At 35.1% G+C, this 14,599-nt stretch overlaps 1 protein-coding gene across 2 annotated transcripts in view; it reads right to left on the reverse strand.

Moving 5' to 3' along the window:
* LOC137391813 (protein kinase C delta type-like) overlaps nucleotides 1–14,599 on the reverse strand; it is a 57,082-nt gene that overhangs the window by 36,621 nt on the left and 5,862 nt on the right. For both annotated transcript variants that reach the window (XM_068078348.1, XM_068078347.1), the window contains exon 3: nucleotides 6,757–6,959. In XM_068078348.1, the coding sequence (XP_067934449.1) occupies nucleotides 6,757–6,959 (203 nt within the window). The remainder of the gene's footprint in view (nucleotides 1–6,756; nucleotides 6,960–14,599) is intronic.

Here is a 14,599-nt window from a genome sequence, read left to right on the forward strand (position 1 = left end):
TATCAATCTTTTTCAACCCGATCCAAAGCATCTTGCTACACGCGAATGAGCAGTACCATACCAACAATAATGACCTTGCCAGAGCATGTCAAGGTCAATAGTGTGAATTGCAAGATTTTGAAATCATGCATTTGCAATTCGCTCTTTTATTTGAAAATTAGCTCTTTCCTATTCGTTGTTTCCTATTCGTTGTTTCCTATTCGTTGTTTCCTATTCGTTGTTATTGCTGAACCCCTCAAACCGACGAGGGCAATATCGCACCACCTTGTTTCGTTTTGAATGCAACAAAAAGGCTTAAAGCATATTGAAAAACAGACATATTCAGAATATATGAGAGTCTAACATTTTTCCAGAACAGCAACATATAAACAAACTCATTTGATGATCGTTGATTGTTTGTTGCCTGTCTCTGCTATTATTTGATTGAAACGTGTTCCAGGATTGATGGCGTTACGATATTTATTTTGATATGTAGAAGATATGAACATGTATTTCTGCATCTCTATGAACAACAGCTCGCTGCGCTAATCGAATTTTTCAATATTCTTAATAATATTATTATTTAACAATTTCTATCATTTGCGATTGTTACACTTAGAACAGAAACCTGTTCTAAGTGTAACATCTTGTTATTTCAACCTTGTCCTCGCTATATCTATTGCTTTCCGTCACACAACAGATTTTTATGGCCAACTGACTTTCTGCTATAAGCAATATTCTCTTCACAAGAACCGATTAAATGATTTGCAACTATTGCATTAACCACCTTCACCGACCGACAACTACCCCATGACTATGTAGTTACTGGTCTTCTATAATGTATCGACCGTTCACTGATCAAATTTATGTCAAGGACAGTGGTATGCAAAGCAAGAGTAATATTCTTCTTGTCAGAGAGCATCAATGCACTTGCCTAGTTGTAGTACATGTAAATGCAACTATGAGGCAGCAGATTCTGGGACCAAATTTGAGAATCTCTCTGTGGGCTCTCTGTCTTATCACCATTTTACTACAAAAACATCTAAACTTGCCAGGTAGAATTTGAGAAAGTATTCAACTCAACACCTTAACAGTAATTTCCAGCATATGTTTGAATTTTTTTGAAAAACAACGCAGTTTTTTAAATCAGTACACCTTCCACATAGTTAGAAGTAATATTAAACAGTGCTTCATGCACTGTTTTTTGCCTCTAGTAGACTAGTGTGAGTGGTGGCCATGATGGAGAGGAAAAAAAGGCAATGTTATTCTTAGAATTGTCGCAAAAATTATGGAAAAATATAAGCAAACATCTTTAGATCAGTTATTTGAAGAATCGATGAATGCATCTAGTAGTTAAAGCGAGGAAGGAACTGAAAGTGATGCAAATAAATAAATAAATAAATAGCCTGTGAGTGTTGAGACCAGAAAAGGTAGATGCAAACAAAATGAAAAAAATATAGCAACAAAAATACAAAATATCTAGGCTACTTTAAAGTTTACGAAATGAATTTGTATTCCTTTTTTGTCGTTAGACAAATAAGTTATTACAATGTTATTATAATGTTAGTCGTTAGACTTTAAATTTTATCACCACGGCTATCTACATGCCATCATCTAGAATATAACCAAGGCTGTACTTCTGTTCACGTGTCTTTAATAGTGAAGATGATGAAAACACTTTTTTATTGATTTTACTTCCTTAAATTTAAATTTGTTTTCAAATATTTTTATATAGTTTTATAAAATAGATTTGTTTTAATGCAATAGTCTAACTACCTGAAATATTTGTTGTTAGGTTTTAAGGCTGTGCAATGCTTAAAAAAATGGTATCCTTCAGAATATATTCATTTCAACAAAAACAACTTGATAAGCAAAGAAAACCTTAGAATAAATTAACCTTGTATGCCAAAGTTTGACTGTACACCAGTTTTCAGAAAGAATGTTGGGGATTTGGCATAAAAAAGCCGATACCTGACCATAAAGAACTAAATGTCGCTACATAAAATGACGACATCCATAAACTTCAGTTCGTAGTAAGTTTCTTTGAAAGCTCAGTTTGAGTAAGTAGCTATATACTGTATATTTAGGTAAGTATATACTGTATAATTAGGTAAGTATATACTGTATAATTAGGTGAGTATAGACTGTATATTTAGGTTAAGTATATATACTGGTTTTTTCAACTTACATGAACCAATTACATTGATAGAAGTTGAAACAGAGTAAAAAATATTGTAGTGAATAACGAATGTCAGATTTTCTAGAAAAACCATTTCTGTTCAGTAAATAAAATTAAACATAATTTAATAAATTGAAAGAAAACAAAATCCATATCGATGGAATTTACCTTGGATTTCATCATTTTAGTCGAACTTTAGTACAATACAATAATGCAGGCATTATGATCCAATACTAAAAATATAAAACAGCTATTTACTATAATTCTTTTGGCTACTTGAAACGTGTTCTATTGATTGTCATTATGAATAAAAGGAAGCATCAGTCATCGATAAGACTGATTTATGTACTATAGAGCCACAGAAGAGGGGGGGGGGGGCAGGCGTCACTTCCTTACTCAAAGGAAGTGAGCAACCCACTAGTGGCATGGTCACTCGGGTACGCACTAGAGAGCTGGGTAATGCAAGAGCATTCTAGAAAAAAATCTTCCAACATTGCATCTCAGTGACTCAAAGTTACAAGAAAAAAGTATACTACACTGTCCATATATATACTACTTTATTGGCGATAATTTCATCTCGCAGAAAAAATGTTTTCCAAATTAAGCTATACAAGAATCGTATTCCTGATATGAACTCAGCTCTAGACGCAGCTGATTGTGGGACACATTGAACGATGTACTGTCGATCTGTAATACGGGATACAGGCACTCAACCTTATCTGTCCATTAAAATTCAAGAGAATGAATAGACACGTGTGCGTGGACCATTATATATATTGTTTTAGCACATGTTGTTTTAGCTCTATAACAATAACATGTTGATCAATGTTATGTATTGTATGTGAGCTTTCCTTAGCAACACCGACTACTTTCATTGAACAAGCAATAAAATGTAGAGCAGTAAACAAGTGGAGTCAGTAAAGTAGTTAAATTTGTCATCGCTTAAAAATGAAACAAATCTTATGAACGCAATCCGCGAGGATGAATTGCTGCCGCACGGCAGCATCACGATATTTGCGTGTTGCGGATTAACTCGGGTACTTTGTTAAAAAGATAAGGCATTTTATGCCGGAGGTGATGGGGTGCACTTCTGTCACGCTTAGTAGCACGCTTTGGTAATAGGAACAACTGAAGTGTGGAAAATGTTTAAAATGGAATAGCTTACACCACGTGTTCTTGTGCATCATTTACAAACGCCACGTCCATTATTCGCAAGCATAAAACATTCGAAAAAGATTTGCGAGTAAAAAAACTCGCTTGACTTGCAGATTTTTGACGATTCCATCTTTCGGATGATATAAAACTTGCAGATTAACCGCACTATTGGAAACATAGTGTACAATAAAGCTATGTCCACCTGCCTGAAGCCAGGATTCTTGAATGTTGGAAAAAAGATTGCATCGCACAAGATTTGAACTCGTAATAATCAGGTTACGATTTTTCCTTTTTCATTATTCATCCATTTTTATTTAACAATAATGCAAACCTGCAGATTAGCCGTACCATGGAAACAGGGATAGAGAGCTACATGGAGCCCTGGGGGTGGATCAACCGGCTGATCTCTGGTTAAGTCACCAATTACGATAACTTTACAAGACATAAGCCACTCTTAAATTTCATTCGAGCCATGTGAATGAGTAAGCACTCTTCGCATGCAGAAACAGTCCTTTTCATATGTTCTTTTTCTATTGTAATAAAGTAGTTTCATTATTTTCAAGATTTTTCAGTAGCCAAAAATCTCGCCTTTCAGTCGTGATTACAAACAAAAAACGATGTGCAACATTGATATAACTCTCTTATAACATAAAGAGTAGCATTGGGCACTCCAGTTAGTTGGGCCAAGCTCCTTGCATCTCATCTACTCCAATACACGCCAGATGGCTGGATATAGAAATCATTGCCAACTTTTTTTTTCTCGCTCGGCAGTCTCCGTGGTGCCAGTCAAGCTAGCACATTCTAAGGCATTCTATGTAGCATTGGTAGTTGTTACCAATGCAATGAGTAGAGGAAACCTCAAAAAGAAGTATTCTACAAGGTGGATAACTCGAAAAAACAAATCAAATGAACAACGAAACGTGGTGAGAGCAACAGTATGCTTTTGAAATTGAGCTATTATGATACACTGCTAACTATTCTAAGAATCGGGTACTATGTACGAACTAGCCTATAAACAAACTATGGCCTGAGCAGCAAAAGTAGTCATCACTGTTAATATTGTATAGCATATTGCCAGACCGATGTACGCCTTTGCTTCTATACATTGAAGAAGGATGGGATGATCAATCCTTAAATGTTATCTGCTGTCACCGAAAATATCGTGTGAAACAGGATATGACACTTAGAACAGTTGAATAGGCTGAGCTAGTTATAACGGGAATAAAGCCTAAATTGAACAGATAGGTGAACATCGATACATAAAAAATGTGGGTATGAAAAATCAATCGGTTTACCTCGAAATCAGCCGTATGAGTTATCATTGCGTTATCATTGCGTTATCAGGAAACACAGAATTACTGATAAATATAGTCGAATCAAAATCCGTCGAGCCAACCTATCACAGCAATGCGATATGAATATCAGCATATTCCTTAATACCCTAGATGTGTGGGTGTCAGATATGATAGACTTTTGACAAGTCATCACTCCAAGTGACGCTATGCAATTCTATCAAAATAGTCCAGTGAACGGGTTAGATATTTTCAAAATGTTAACAACTATGCTGCTTATAGCCCAAAATAACTACTAGCCTTTAAATTATTACTGCAGTCACAACATACCCAGGATGCTATTCTCATAGACTGATAATCACTAGGTTTCCATCAGCCAATGTTATCTACACCTCAGAGATATTTAAGTTTATGCAAATGCAGGAAGCGGTGGAAACAGCGTGTTTTGTCCAACTAAAGCCAGTAGAAAATAAGCTTTGATTTAAGCCACCCAAATGGATAGATTTTTGTGTGAAACTGGTTTTACATTAATACAGTCAAATTTATACCTATGATCACCTACTCATAATCATTTTACAACATACATTGTGAAATTTCAACAGATATTAAACTCTAATTCCAAGTACTTTTCAAAATTCATAGTTCCTTAAAACATTGCAGTTGTGTGAAAGAAAGTGAACAGGCTAGTAAAAACTCGAAAAAAAGTAAAGGCTTGTTAAATGTTATAGTAAAGACTATAGCAAAGATTGGTGCAGTACTTTGGTTTTTTTTTAAACGTAATTGAAGTCTTTTTTATAGTTTTTAAAATAGCTTTATATAATGCAGTTGTTTTATTGCTATGTAAAGTTACTTGCAGTATTTATTTTGGAGCTAACATGTGTGTTTGAGCAGTGGAAGGAATGAAAAGTGTTATTCTTTGAGAGTATTTGCTGTAACAACTAATGGTTTTGAGTAGCGTACAAAGCAGATCTCGAAATGAATCATTCTTTCACATAAAGATTTGACTGTACAGTCAAACCTCTACACGCAAAGCAAATGCAAAGGCTTATAGGGATTTGCTTCATATGACAACACTGTCGTACATTGGAGAAAATATTCCCCCAATAATGCACTTGATTCAACTGCCCAAAAACCTAATAGTAAATACTTGCGGTTCTTATCATATTATTGTTCTTATCATATTAAAGCAAATAAAATCTATAAAACTATGATAAAACCAAACGCAAAAAAGAATTTTCTTGAAAAAAAACTAAATTAATAAGTAGGCCTACTTATTATTCAATAAAAAGGTTTTTACGGTTGAGATGCAAAAATAAAAATGCAGATTCAGAGGTAGTAATAAGGAAATGTAGTTCGCATTAAACTAGGTAAAGTGTAAACTTACTTTGTTAGACTTTTATCTTAGCATTTTATTTTAAATTTTTATTATCCTAGTCAAACCTGCAGTTTGTTTAAAACTTCAACAGCCACATGCTTGAAAGTACATCTGGCTTACGTTTGCTAAATATCTGCTCCAGTTGTATTGAAAAAATTTGTACGCTGAGGTAGTAATAGGTAGAGAGTGGACTGCTTGTAGTTCTGAAAAGATGATCACAAAGTAAAGGCAAGATATGTAAAGAATTCAGGTTTTAATTAATATTTGACTTATTAATCTTTAAAATCAAGTCATGACAAGTGAGGACACCTGCTGACACCTGGCGACACCTGCTAATGAAAATATGGGAAATAAAGACTAACTTATGTATAATGAGATTTCACCTACGCAACTCAAAACTTCATACTATGGTACTCTTTTCTAATCACAAGAAAGTATAATTTTTCCAGAATACAATTTTTTCCTACTTACCATACAATTATACATTATCGAAATAAAATTCCTCACTATTAAAAATACAACTCCACACTACAGAAAGTGCAAGTTTATGCTCCCCCTTTACAATGTCACACTACTTAGAATGTGGCGTAACAGTACCTAAAATGCAATGTAAAGTATTGAAACTGCACAGATTGCAGCTACATGTAGCTGTACACTGACATGACAGATTTGCAGTACCAAAAATTCACACTTAATGATTGGATATTATATAATAATAACTTCTCATTTGCTCACATTATAATTACCCAGAATTCATCATTTCTACGCTATCTCACCCATAAATTGACGACTTTATGCTCTTTGTGGTCAGCCTTTTCTGCAAGAACTTGCGCCTCGACTGTAGCATCGGCAATAAGTTCCTGCGGCTTTTCCATAAGAATAAACTGCAAGACACGCCCCTTGTATAAGTGGGCATCGAAGGAGGAGCCAAACTCGGGATATATTGTCTGCTTCTTCTGAATGTAGGTCGTCTCCTTTCCTGCCGACAGATAAACTTATTAAAGAAATTCATGGAGTCCATCACCTTAATTACATTTACAGAAACCTTAGGAAAGAAAAAGAGTTGATTACAGGAGTCGTTTCCCCACTCCAACCGACACTATCGATTTTAATGCTCAATTGGTAACCGAGAAACGACTGCGCCTTGGCTACTCATTTCATAAATAATTCTAATACTCTCAAGGGATGACTGCAGATGACACAAGTGTCAGCTGTAGATGTCACTTTGGAACAGTAGTAGATGTAATTCCAGAAATGAGCTACTGGAGTTGAAACAGAAAATTGTGATATTGAACGGCATCATACATGAGCAATTTTGTTCGGCTGACACATGATGCCTCACGTTTCATTTGATGTTATAATTTTAGCAAACACAATTTTTCACTCCTTGTTTATTCATATTCTTTGTTGGCCAAAAGCAGACAATGACACATGACAATTAGAAAATAGTAAAAAATAATGTTACTCTATTGAAATGGAATTGCTTTTCGGCAAGTTGATTGGATGAGCTAGCATTTGCAAAAGCGATTTGGACTCCGTTTCCATTTTTAGACTTGGCCAAAAATGATCTTTGGTTCACATTTATATGATAACTCATTGAAAACATTAGTTAGATTGATTGAACCATACACATATCAGAAATATTATTTTGGTCAGTCTTGTGGCTCCAGCTTAACTGCTGCATATTTCATCACACCAATTTCTTTGCCGTTACAAAACTAACAAACAGAGTGCAAGTGATGTAGACGTGTTCTAAACAAATTACAACAGATTTTTTGTTATGCACAACAAATCCATTTTGCAAATAGTAACACAAAAGATTAAAAACTGACAAAGGAACACAATTAAATAGTTTGTAATAAATAAATCTAAGTTTTTTGCAGAAACGCTTATTCTTGCATTCGGACTATCTCGCAGTGCTCAATCCATAGGTATAATAATGCGAATAATACTGCACGTACGCACGCACGCAATAAAACAATAATACTACCAATAAGACAATAAAAAATACTAATAATAATTTTTTACGATTTTATAATTGTGAAAATGATGAAAGTTGGCAGAAATAGATAAAAAAATCCCAGAAGTTACATAATTTATAGTTTCAAGTTTTCAAAGTCTTTTCCAACTGCTATTTTGGTGTGAATTCTTTTATGCCTTGCGATCCGTTGTTTGGTGTCAGCGACATCTAATATACTATCTGCTTATAAATTTATGATGCTTTTGGCACAGATACTATAATCGGCATACAACATTGCCTCGCTAGCTCGAGCCTTTAGCTTAAGGTGTAATAGCAGCTAGTCTGATAGCGTTAAACAGGGCTAATCAAGCCATCAATCAAACTACGTGGGACGTTAGTTACATTTTCTATCTACATGTGATATAGACCATCAGGTGAAATAAGGCTTTTTAAAATGCTGGTACTGTCAGTAAGTGATCACATCACTAGTAATGTAAAATGACTTTTTTAAGTAAATCTAAACAGTTCTATTATAAATACAGATATTGGGCCTTCAGATATGGTGAATATCAGAGATGTGAATTTAACATAACTGTCCTTAAATTTGTTGAGAAGATTTCAAATTGCAACGATTTGATCCTCAAATACGACTATACGGCTGCAAGAGCAGCGAACTCACAAACCATCAATTTTTAAGTTAAATCACTCCAGCAATACTATATACACTAACAATTACTGAGGAGATAGAGTAAAGGGAACAGTCTATAGAGACCAACTTGGGCGTGAACTTGCTTATTACAATGTAAGAAAGCACAGTACGGAGAGCAATTTATGCAAATTCCAAAGCGACTCGTCACAGACTGACGTAGGCGATTAGTTTGATAAGCATAGAACTGTTGTATGACTCAAATCGATTACACTGCAATTCTTTAGCATATTATTATAGTTACTAATTACTGGTGATTGTAAGTTCCTACAAAGACATCAATTAAGGGAGGAGTGTTCAGTTTTGATGCTTATTAAGTCTTGCTTGTTATTAGGATGCATTTCCTTGTAGAGAGCATATTTTGGAATATAACAGATAGCTTACGCATAATGTGATCAATGTTCCATTTCAATTTGTCACAAACATCCGTCAAAATTACCCTTTGTAATTCATAGCCTTACAAAAGGAGAAGGACCTATTCCTTTTCTATTATTAATCTTTTCTATTGTTAATCTTCTCCCTGCTATAAGTGGCATATAACAGACACTATCAGTAAATGCTTAAAGTGTTGCTCATGGATTCAATAACATGTCTTCTTATATAATAGTGGTTCTCATTCATCTGGTTTGATCAAACCGTAGGGGGTTCAGTGAGTCGGTCTTAGGGGTTCAGCGGAGGTCAAGACATACAACTGGTCTCTCAAAGGCAACAGCAAAATCACTGATTTGCAAAGACAGGTCTTTATGAAAAGCTGTGTAATTTGTTGTAAGTTCATGCATTGTATTGGTCTTTGAACACGATGATGTTAATGCAGTTTTTTGTGACCGGTAAAACATATACATATGACTTCAATGTAAAAAATCATACTTTATCCATCGTTTTTTTTATGTCATCACCCTGTTTGCACAAGCGCTCGTCGACGAAAAAACCGCCATCTTTGTAGAAAATGATCGTCATTCTCTTGATTAATAGTATTTTTCGGTGTTGTTTTGATACTATAATAAAAAATTTGCAAACAAAAGCATTGTTTGCAATAATTAATTGCAGAAGCTTCGTGTTTTTAACGATAAAAGTTGTCCATAAAGATGGCAGACAACGATAAAATGACGTCACGAAAAACCGACGGATTTTTCACTTCAGCAGGGTTCAGTATAACAGCATATAAAACTGGTGGTGGTTCAGTACGGCCAACAATACGGTACAACAGTAAGCCACTTTTCTATGCTTTCCAGAACAATTACAACATCATTTGCTTCTTGCTGAAAACCTATACCCTAGGACACTTATATTTCGCTAGTATTTAGTTTCGTGAGTAGCACACAGAGTAAAATTTCGCTGCAACTTAATTTCGTGGCTCTGATGAGTGCGAAAATATAGTGGTGTGAAAATAAATGCAGTGGAAAAAACATTACATTCCTCAGGTCCAGTTCACTAATAAGAAAAAAATTCAATTTGGGAATAGTTCGTATTTGTAAACCACAGGTTGAAATGTGTGGGTGAGATCGACAATTCAATTTGATCACTTGCTGCCATTTGTTTCTTAGACTATCAATGACGTCTAGGTCCCTCCCGCCGTGACTTTCACACTCGAATCCCAAGAAGAAGAAAATAGATAGGTAACAACCAACTTCACAACCAAAACTGTATAACCCTTACGCTGCCATAAACGCATTTATGCGTTTTCTAGGGGCTACTGACATAAACGCATTTTCTGACTTTCTCAGCAATTGTCTGGTAACCTGATTTTATTTGTTGACCACGTAACCCACGGTCTTTAAGTGTTTTATGAAATTGACTGTGTTGTCCAAAGATTTCTCTATAAAATCAGCCTAAAACAACGAAGCAATTTTAAACTTTTGTTTGATAATTTCTAATCTAAAAACGAACATTTTTCTGCGAGTTCATTAACTACCCCGCGTGTGTCATAAAACAGGTAATTAGTTGTTGATGACATAATAGCCAGTTTAGATTTTTGCGTTTATACAGATAATTAAAGTAGAACTTGAAAAATACTGTATACATATCATGAAGCAATATCGGCAATTTCGGTAAAATGGCTGACACTAGGCCGGTAACGAATTTGTACATGATTGGCAGTGAAAGAGATAATGTGGTTGGACCTGATGAGGGTTGATATTGTTTTTGGATGGTAATAAAATTCATCACTGCAATAATTATTCTTCAATTTTACGACTTCACCTACCAGACTTTCATCCTCATCAGTTACAAATTCGGTGACTAAACTGATATTGCTTTGCCATGCTGCTCAGTTGGTGTATTAGCTATAATGAGTTTACCAGAAATTTCCCATTTATCCTAACCACAGACGAAAGTTGCCTGCATTTCTAATATAACGATTTTATTGTGGATATCAATGAACAAAGCTATTTAACTTCGCGTTTTCGCTCGTTCGTTATGATAGTTTAGTTTCGCTCATTAAATTTTCGCGAGATGATTACACCGCGAAAACGCGAAAGTTAGATGCCGCGAATACATAAGTGTCCTAGGGTAGTTTTAAATTCACAGGCATTTGCAGACCTAACCTCACGAGTGATAGAAATGGTGTATTCGTAGGGAAGCAACCATTTGGATTCACACAGGAAGGATGCTAAGCAGTGCAAAAACTTCTACTAAGAAGGTTGTGCGACTTATGCAATTAGTAAAAAGTTCGGACACACCCAACCAAGCTCTCTTGTAGAGACCATAACAAAGAACAGTTATAAATAATGAACCATTCCAGATATAAATTTATTTACTGAAATGGCTATTACCCCGCGGTACAAATCGATAAATAGAAGCACAGGCTAAAGTTCTAACTTGAAACACGAGCTAACTACTTGCAGCCTACATGTCAAAGTAAGATCAACTTTGTACAAGCCTACAGCATAATCAGAATAAGATATATCGTGTCTCTAGGGATGACAAGTCAGTAAGTTAACAACACACGAATTTGCTATATTTAATTGATAAAAGATGGCTGCTCTCAGAGCCGATCATATGAACTCAAAGTTATTTGCAGGTAGCAGGATATTGCAGGCCTGTAGGCGCTCAATTCTATGGGCTAACCAGCTGCGATAGTCAAATGTATGTCGTCAACCCTGTGGCCCACTTATTACAAGACTATTAGTTTTAGCTCTTTTTACTAAAGGTAAACCGGTTTCTCAAGTAAGTTGCTATAGTTGGCACATATTTGAAGAACTTTCATGAGGCTAGAAATGAAGGCACAGCTGGCCACATCTCTAGTCCACAGAAAGTGTGCTCCGTTCCTAATGCAAAGAACGCCTTACCTCCAATACAACAATCTGAACAATTTCAAACATCGATATGCAGTAAAAGCCATTCCTTCATATTAACTTTATTATTTGGAACCAAGGCTAAGTAGTCCATGAAAATGAAACTTTTTATATCAAGTATGGATAATGCGAGTCCCTCAATCAGTGGTGCTGTAATAAAACTTTCCTTACCCAAACTGTACTGTAGACTGAAGTACAAATGTTTGATTTCAGCAAGTAGTCACACCTTGATTTCAACAAAAACACAGTTGTTTGAATAAAAAGACCTTGACATTTAATAGTTGAATAAGTTCTTGATTGAGTATCTGCTATTAATAAGGACTAGTCGATTAAGCCATTGTTGAACTCATGTCGCTATAGATCTAAGGCTCCATAATTGGCTTCCTTCATAGATGTTTAAAATTCTTCATTTGGATTCAATTGTACAGACCAATGGATTTTTTTACTGAAGAAGGTAGGTAACAAGATCGTCTTAAAAACTTATAAATAACTGATGAAGAACATAAGGCAGCGGAGCCTATTCCCCATGACTTCATAACCCCAATAACAATGAATATGGAGGAAAACAGCTAGTTATTTTTACCCCAACTACTGTTAGAGTTGTCATATCTGGGAACTATTTGGGAACATTGGGCCCTCCCAACACCACTGTCCTCAGTTGACCACATAAATCAGTAGCGGTACCAGATGATTAATCAACCTTTGTACACTTGTTTTGAGCAATAGCTGTCATAGAAATTACTATCCATCTATAACTGAAATAACACTTGAAGTTTTTTGTAACTAATGTCAGACATCTTTAGCGGGTGAGAGTTTTGGTATGAACATCGTCTCAACAACACATAACTTCATGATCTGAATCAAATGAGATGTAGCCGTCATTATAAGATTAAGAATACAAAATAGCAATAGATTTAACAAAAAAATGACACTTTAACCGTAAAAGAGGCAAATTATGGTTGAAGTTGACTACAATCTCTACACGACTAACGCTGTTCTCTCTGAACTGTAAGCTTATTAACAAACAAAAATACTTATGCTGATGCTGTCACGTATCGGTTAGTATGTCGCTGTATTTGTATATGTAAACATGTTACTTAAAGATAAATTTACATAAATTTTTATCAAAAAGTATCAGTATTTTTCTATTATTTGCAATTGCTTTTGATGTTTGAGGTGATCTGATTGGTAGGATGTTTCAAGATTAAAATTGATAAAATTTAATCGCGATTAAAATGTTAAAAAAATATGGCGTCACTAGTTGCTATCGTTGCGATAGTCGATATTGCGTTCAAGTTACAGCGTTGCACGTCTCTATTCTGTCGGTCTTTTTGCAATTAATGACGCCATAATCGCACTTTCGTTTGCCCATTCGTGTTAATCGTGATGAAGTCTTATCAATTGTAATCTTGAAACATCCTAGCAATTACATCACCTCAGACATCAAAAACAATCGCAAATGATAGAAAAATATCGATACTTTCCGATAAAACCTACAAAAACTTTGTTTGCGGTCATCTTGAAGGGTGCGTATAGTTTGCTACGTACCCAACAATGCTCAGACTACAAGAAACCAGCTATGTTTGCGGACCATGAAATGCACAACAAATCCCATAGATGAAGATGTAGGCAAAAACCCTTGTTTTAAGTTGAATACTGAGTGAAACATTGATATGAACCATTAATAGATTGCAATATAAAACAGGAAGTTACTGAATCTAGCTATATCTTGGGTAACAAGCGACTTAGTAAAAAGTAGTCGATAAGATAGAGAAAAGTGAGTGAAGCTGATTGCAAGCCTCAGTTGCATGCCTCAGTGCTCACAAGGAACCAGCTGAGAAGGATTGCACCTTGAATGGATATGTATGACCACTGCATCGAGCAAACCATCTTTTACAGCTAGCCAGTAGAGCATAATAAGATCTGTTGTGGACAAAAACAAGGCAAAAGTGTTTTGATGCCAAAGATTTTTATAAGACAAAAAAAAAAAATGTGAGAAGAAACTACCTAATGGTTCTATATGCAACAAGTTGTCTCAGATTGCAGTTCCCCAACTCCAGCTGAATACACAGATGCATGAACAGAGCAAATAGGAGTCTCGCTTAAACCATAACTGTCACATACAACTTTTATCGTATTTTCTAGGTAAATCAGCCACGCTGATTTCGATTTTATACTCAAAATAAAGATTGGTCCGCTAACCTTCAAAATCATTTAGGCTTTTTTAAAGCGTTTCAATATCCGTTTCGAAAACAACACAATCGGCAATACAAGCTCCGCCCATAAATATGTGAAGAAACCTAGCTTTTTCAGAAACAGAAGTTAGGAATGTTTAGTCCGATTTAGAATAATAGAGATGGGTGTCTTGAAACCCATTATTATCTAAATCCAGTCTGTAAAATAATCTCAGTCTTTTATGAAAGGTATATTAACTATTTAAAATTGCTCGTAGCTTGTTACATGATGTTTAAATAGGCTGAACGCCAAGAAAAATGATCTCAAAAAGCCTAGTTTTATCACAAGCTAGCGTTGTTATCGCGCTTTTTTAAATATGCAATGTTAAATAGCTCATCTACCTTTCAAAAAAGACTGAGATTATTTTTAAGGCTGAATTTAGATATTAATGGATTTTAAAACACCCATCTCTATTATTCTAAATC

This window comes from Watersipora subatra, chromosome 3 (genome assembly GCF_963576615.1).
Source record: "Watersipora subatra chromosome 3, tzWatSuba1.1, whole genome shotgun sequence".
Lineage (NCBI taxonomy): Eukaryota > Metazoa > Bryozoa > Gymnolaemata > Cheilostomatida > Watersiporidae > Watersipora > Watersipora subatra.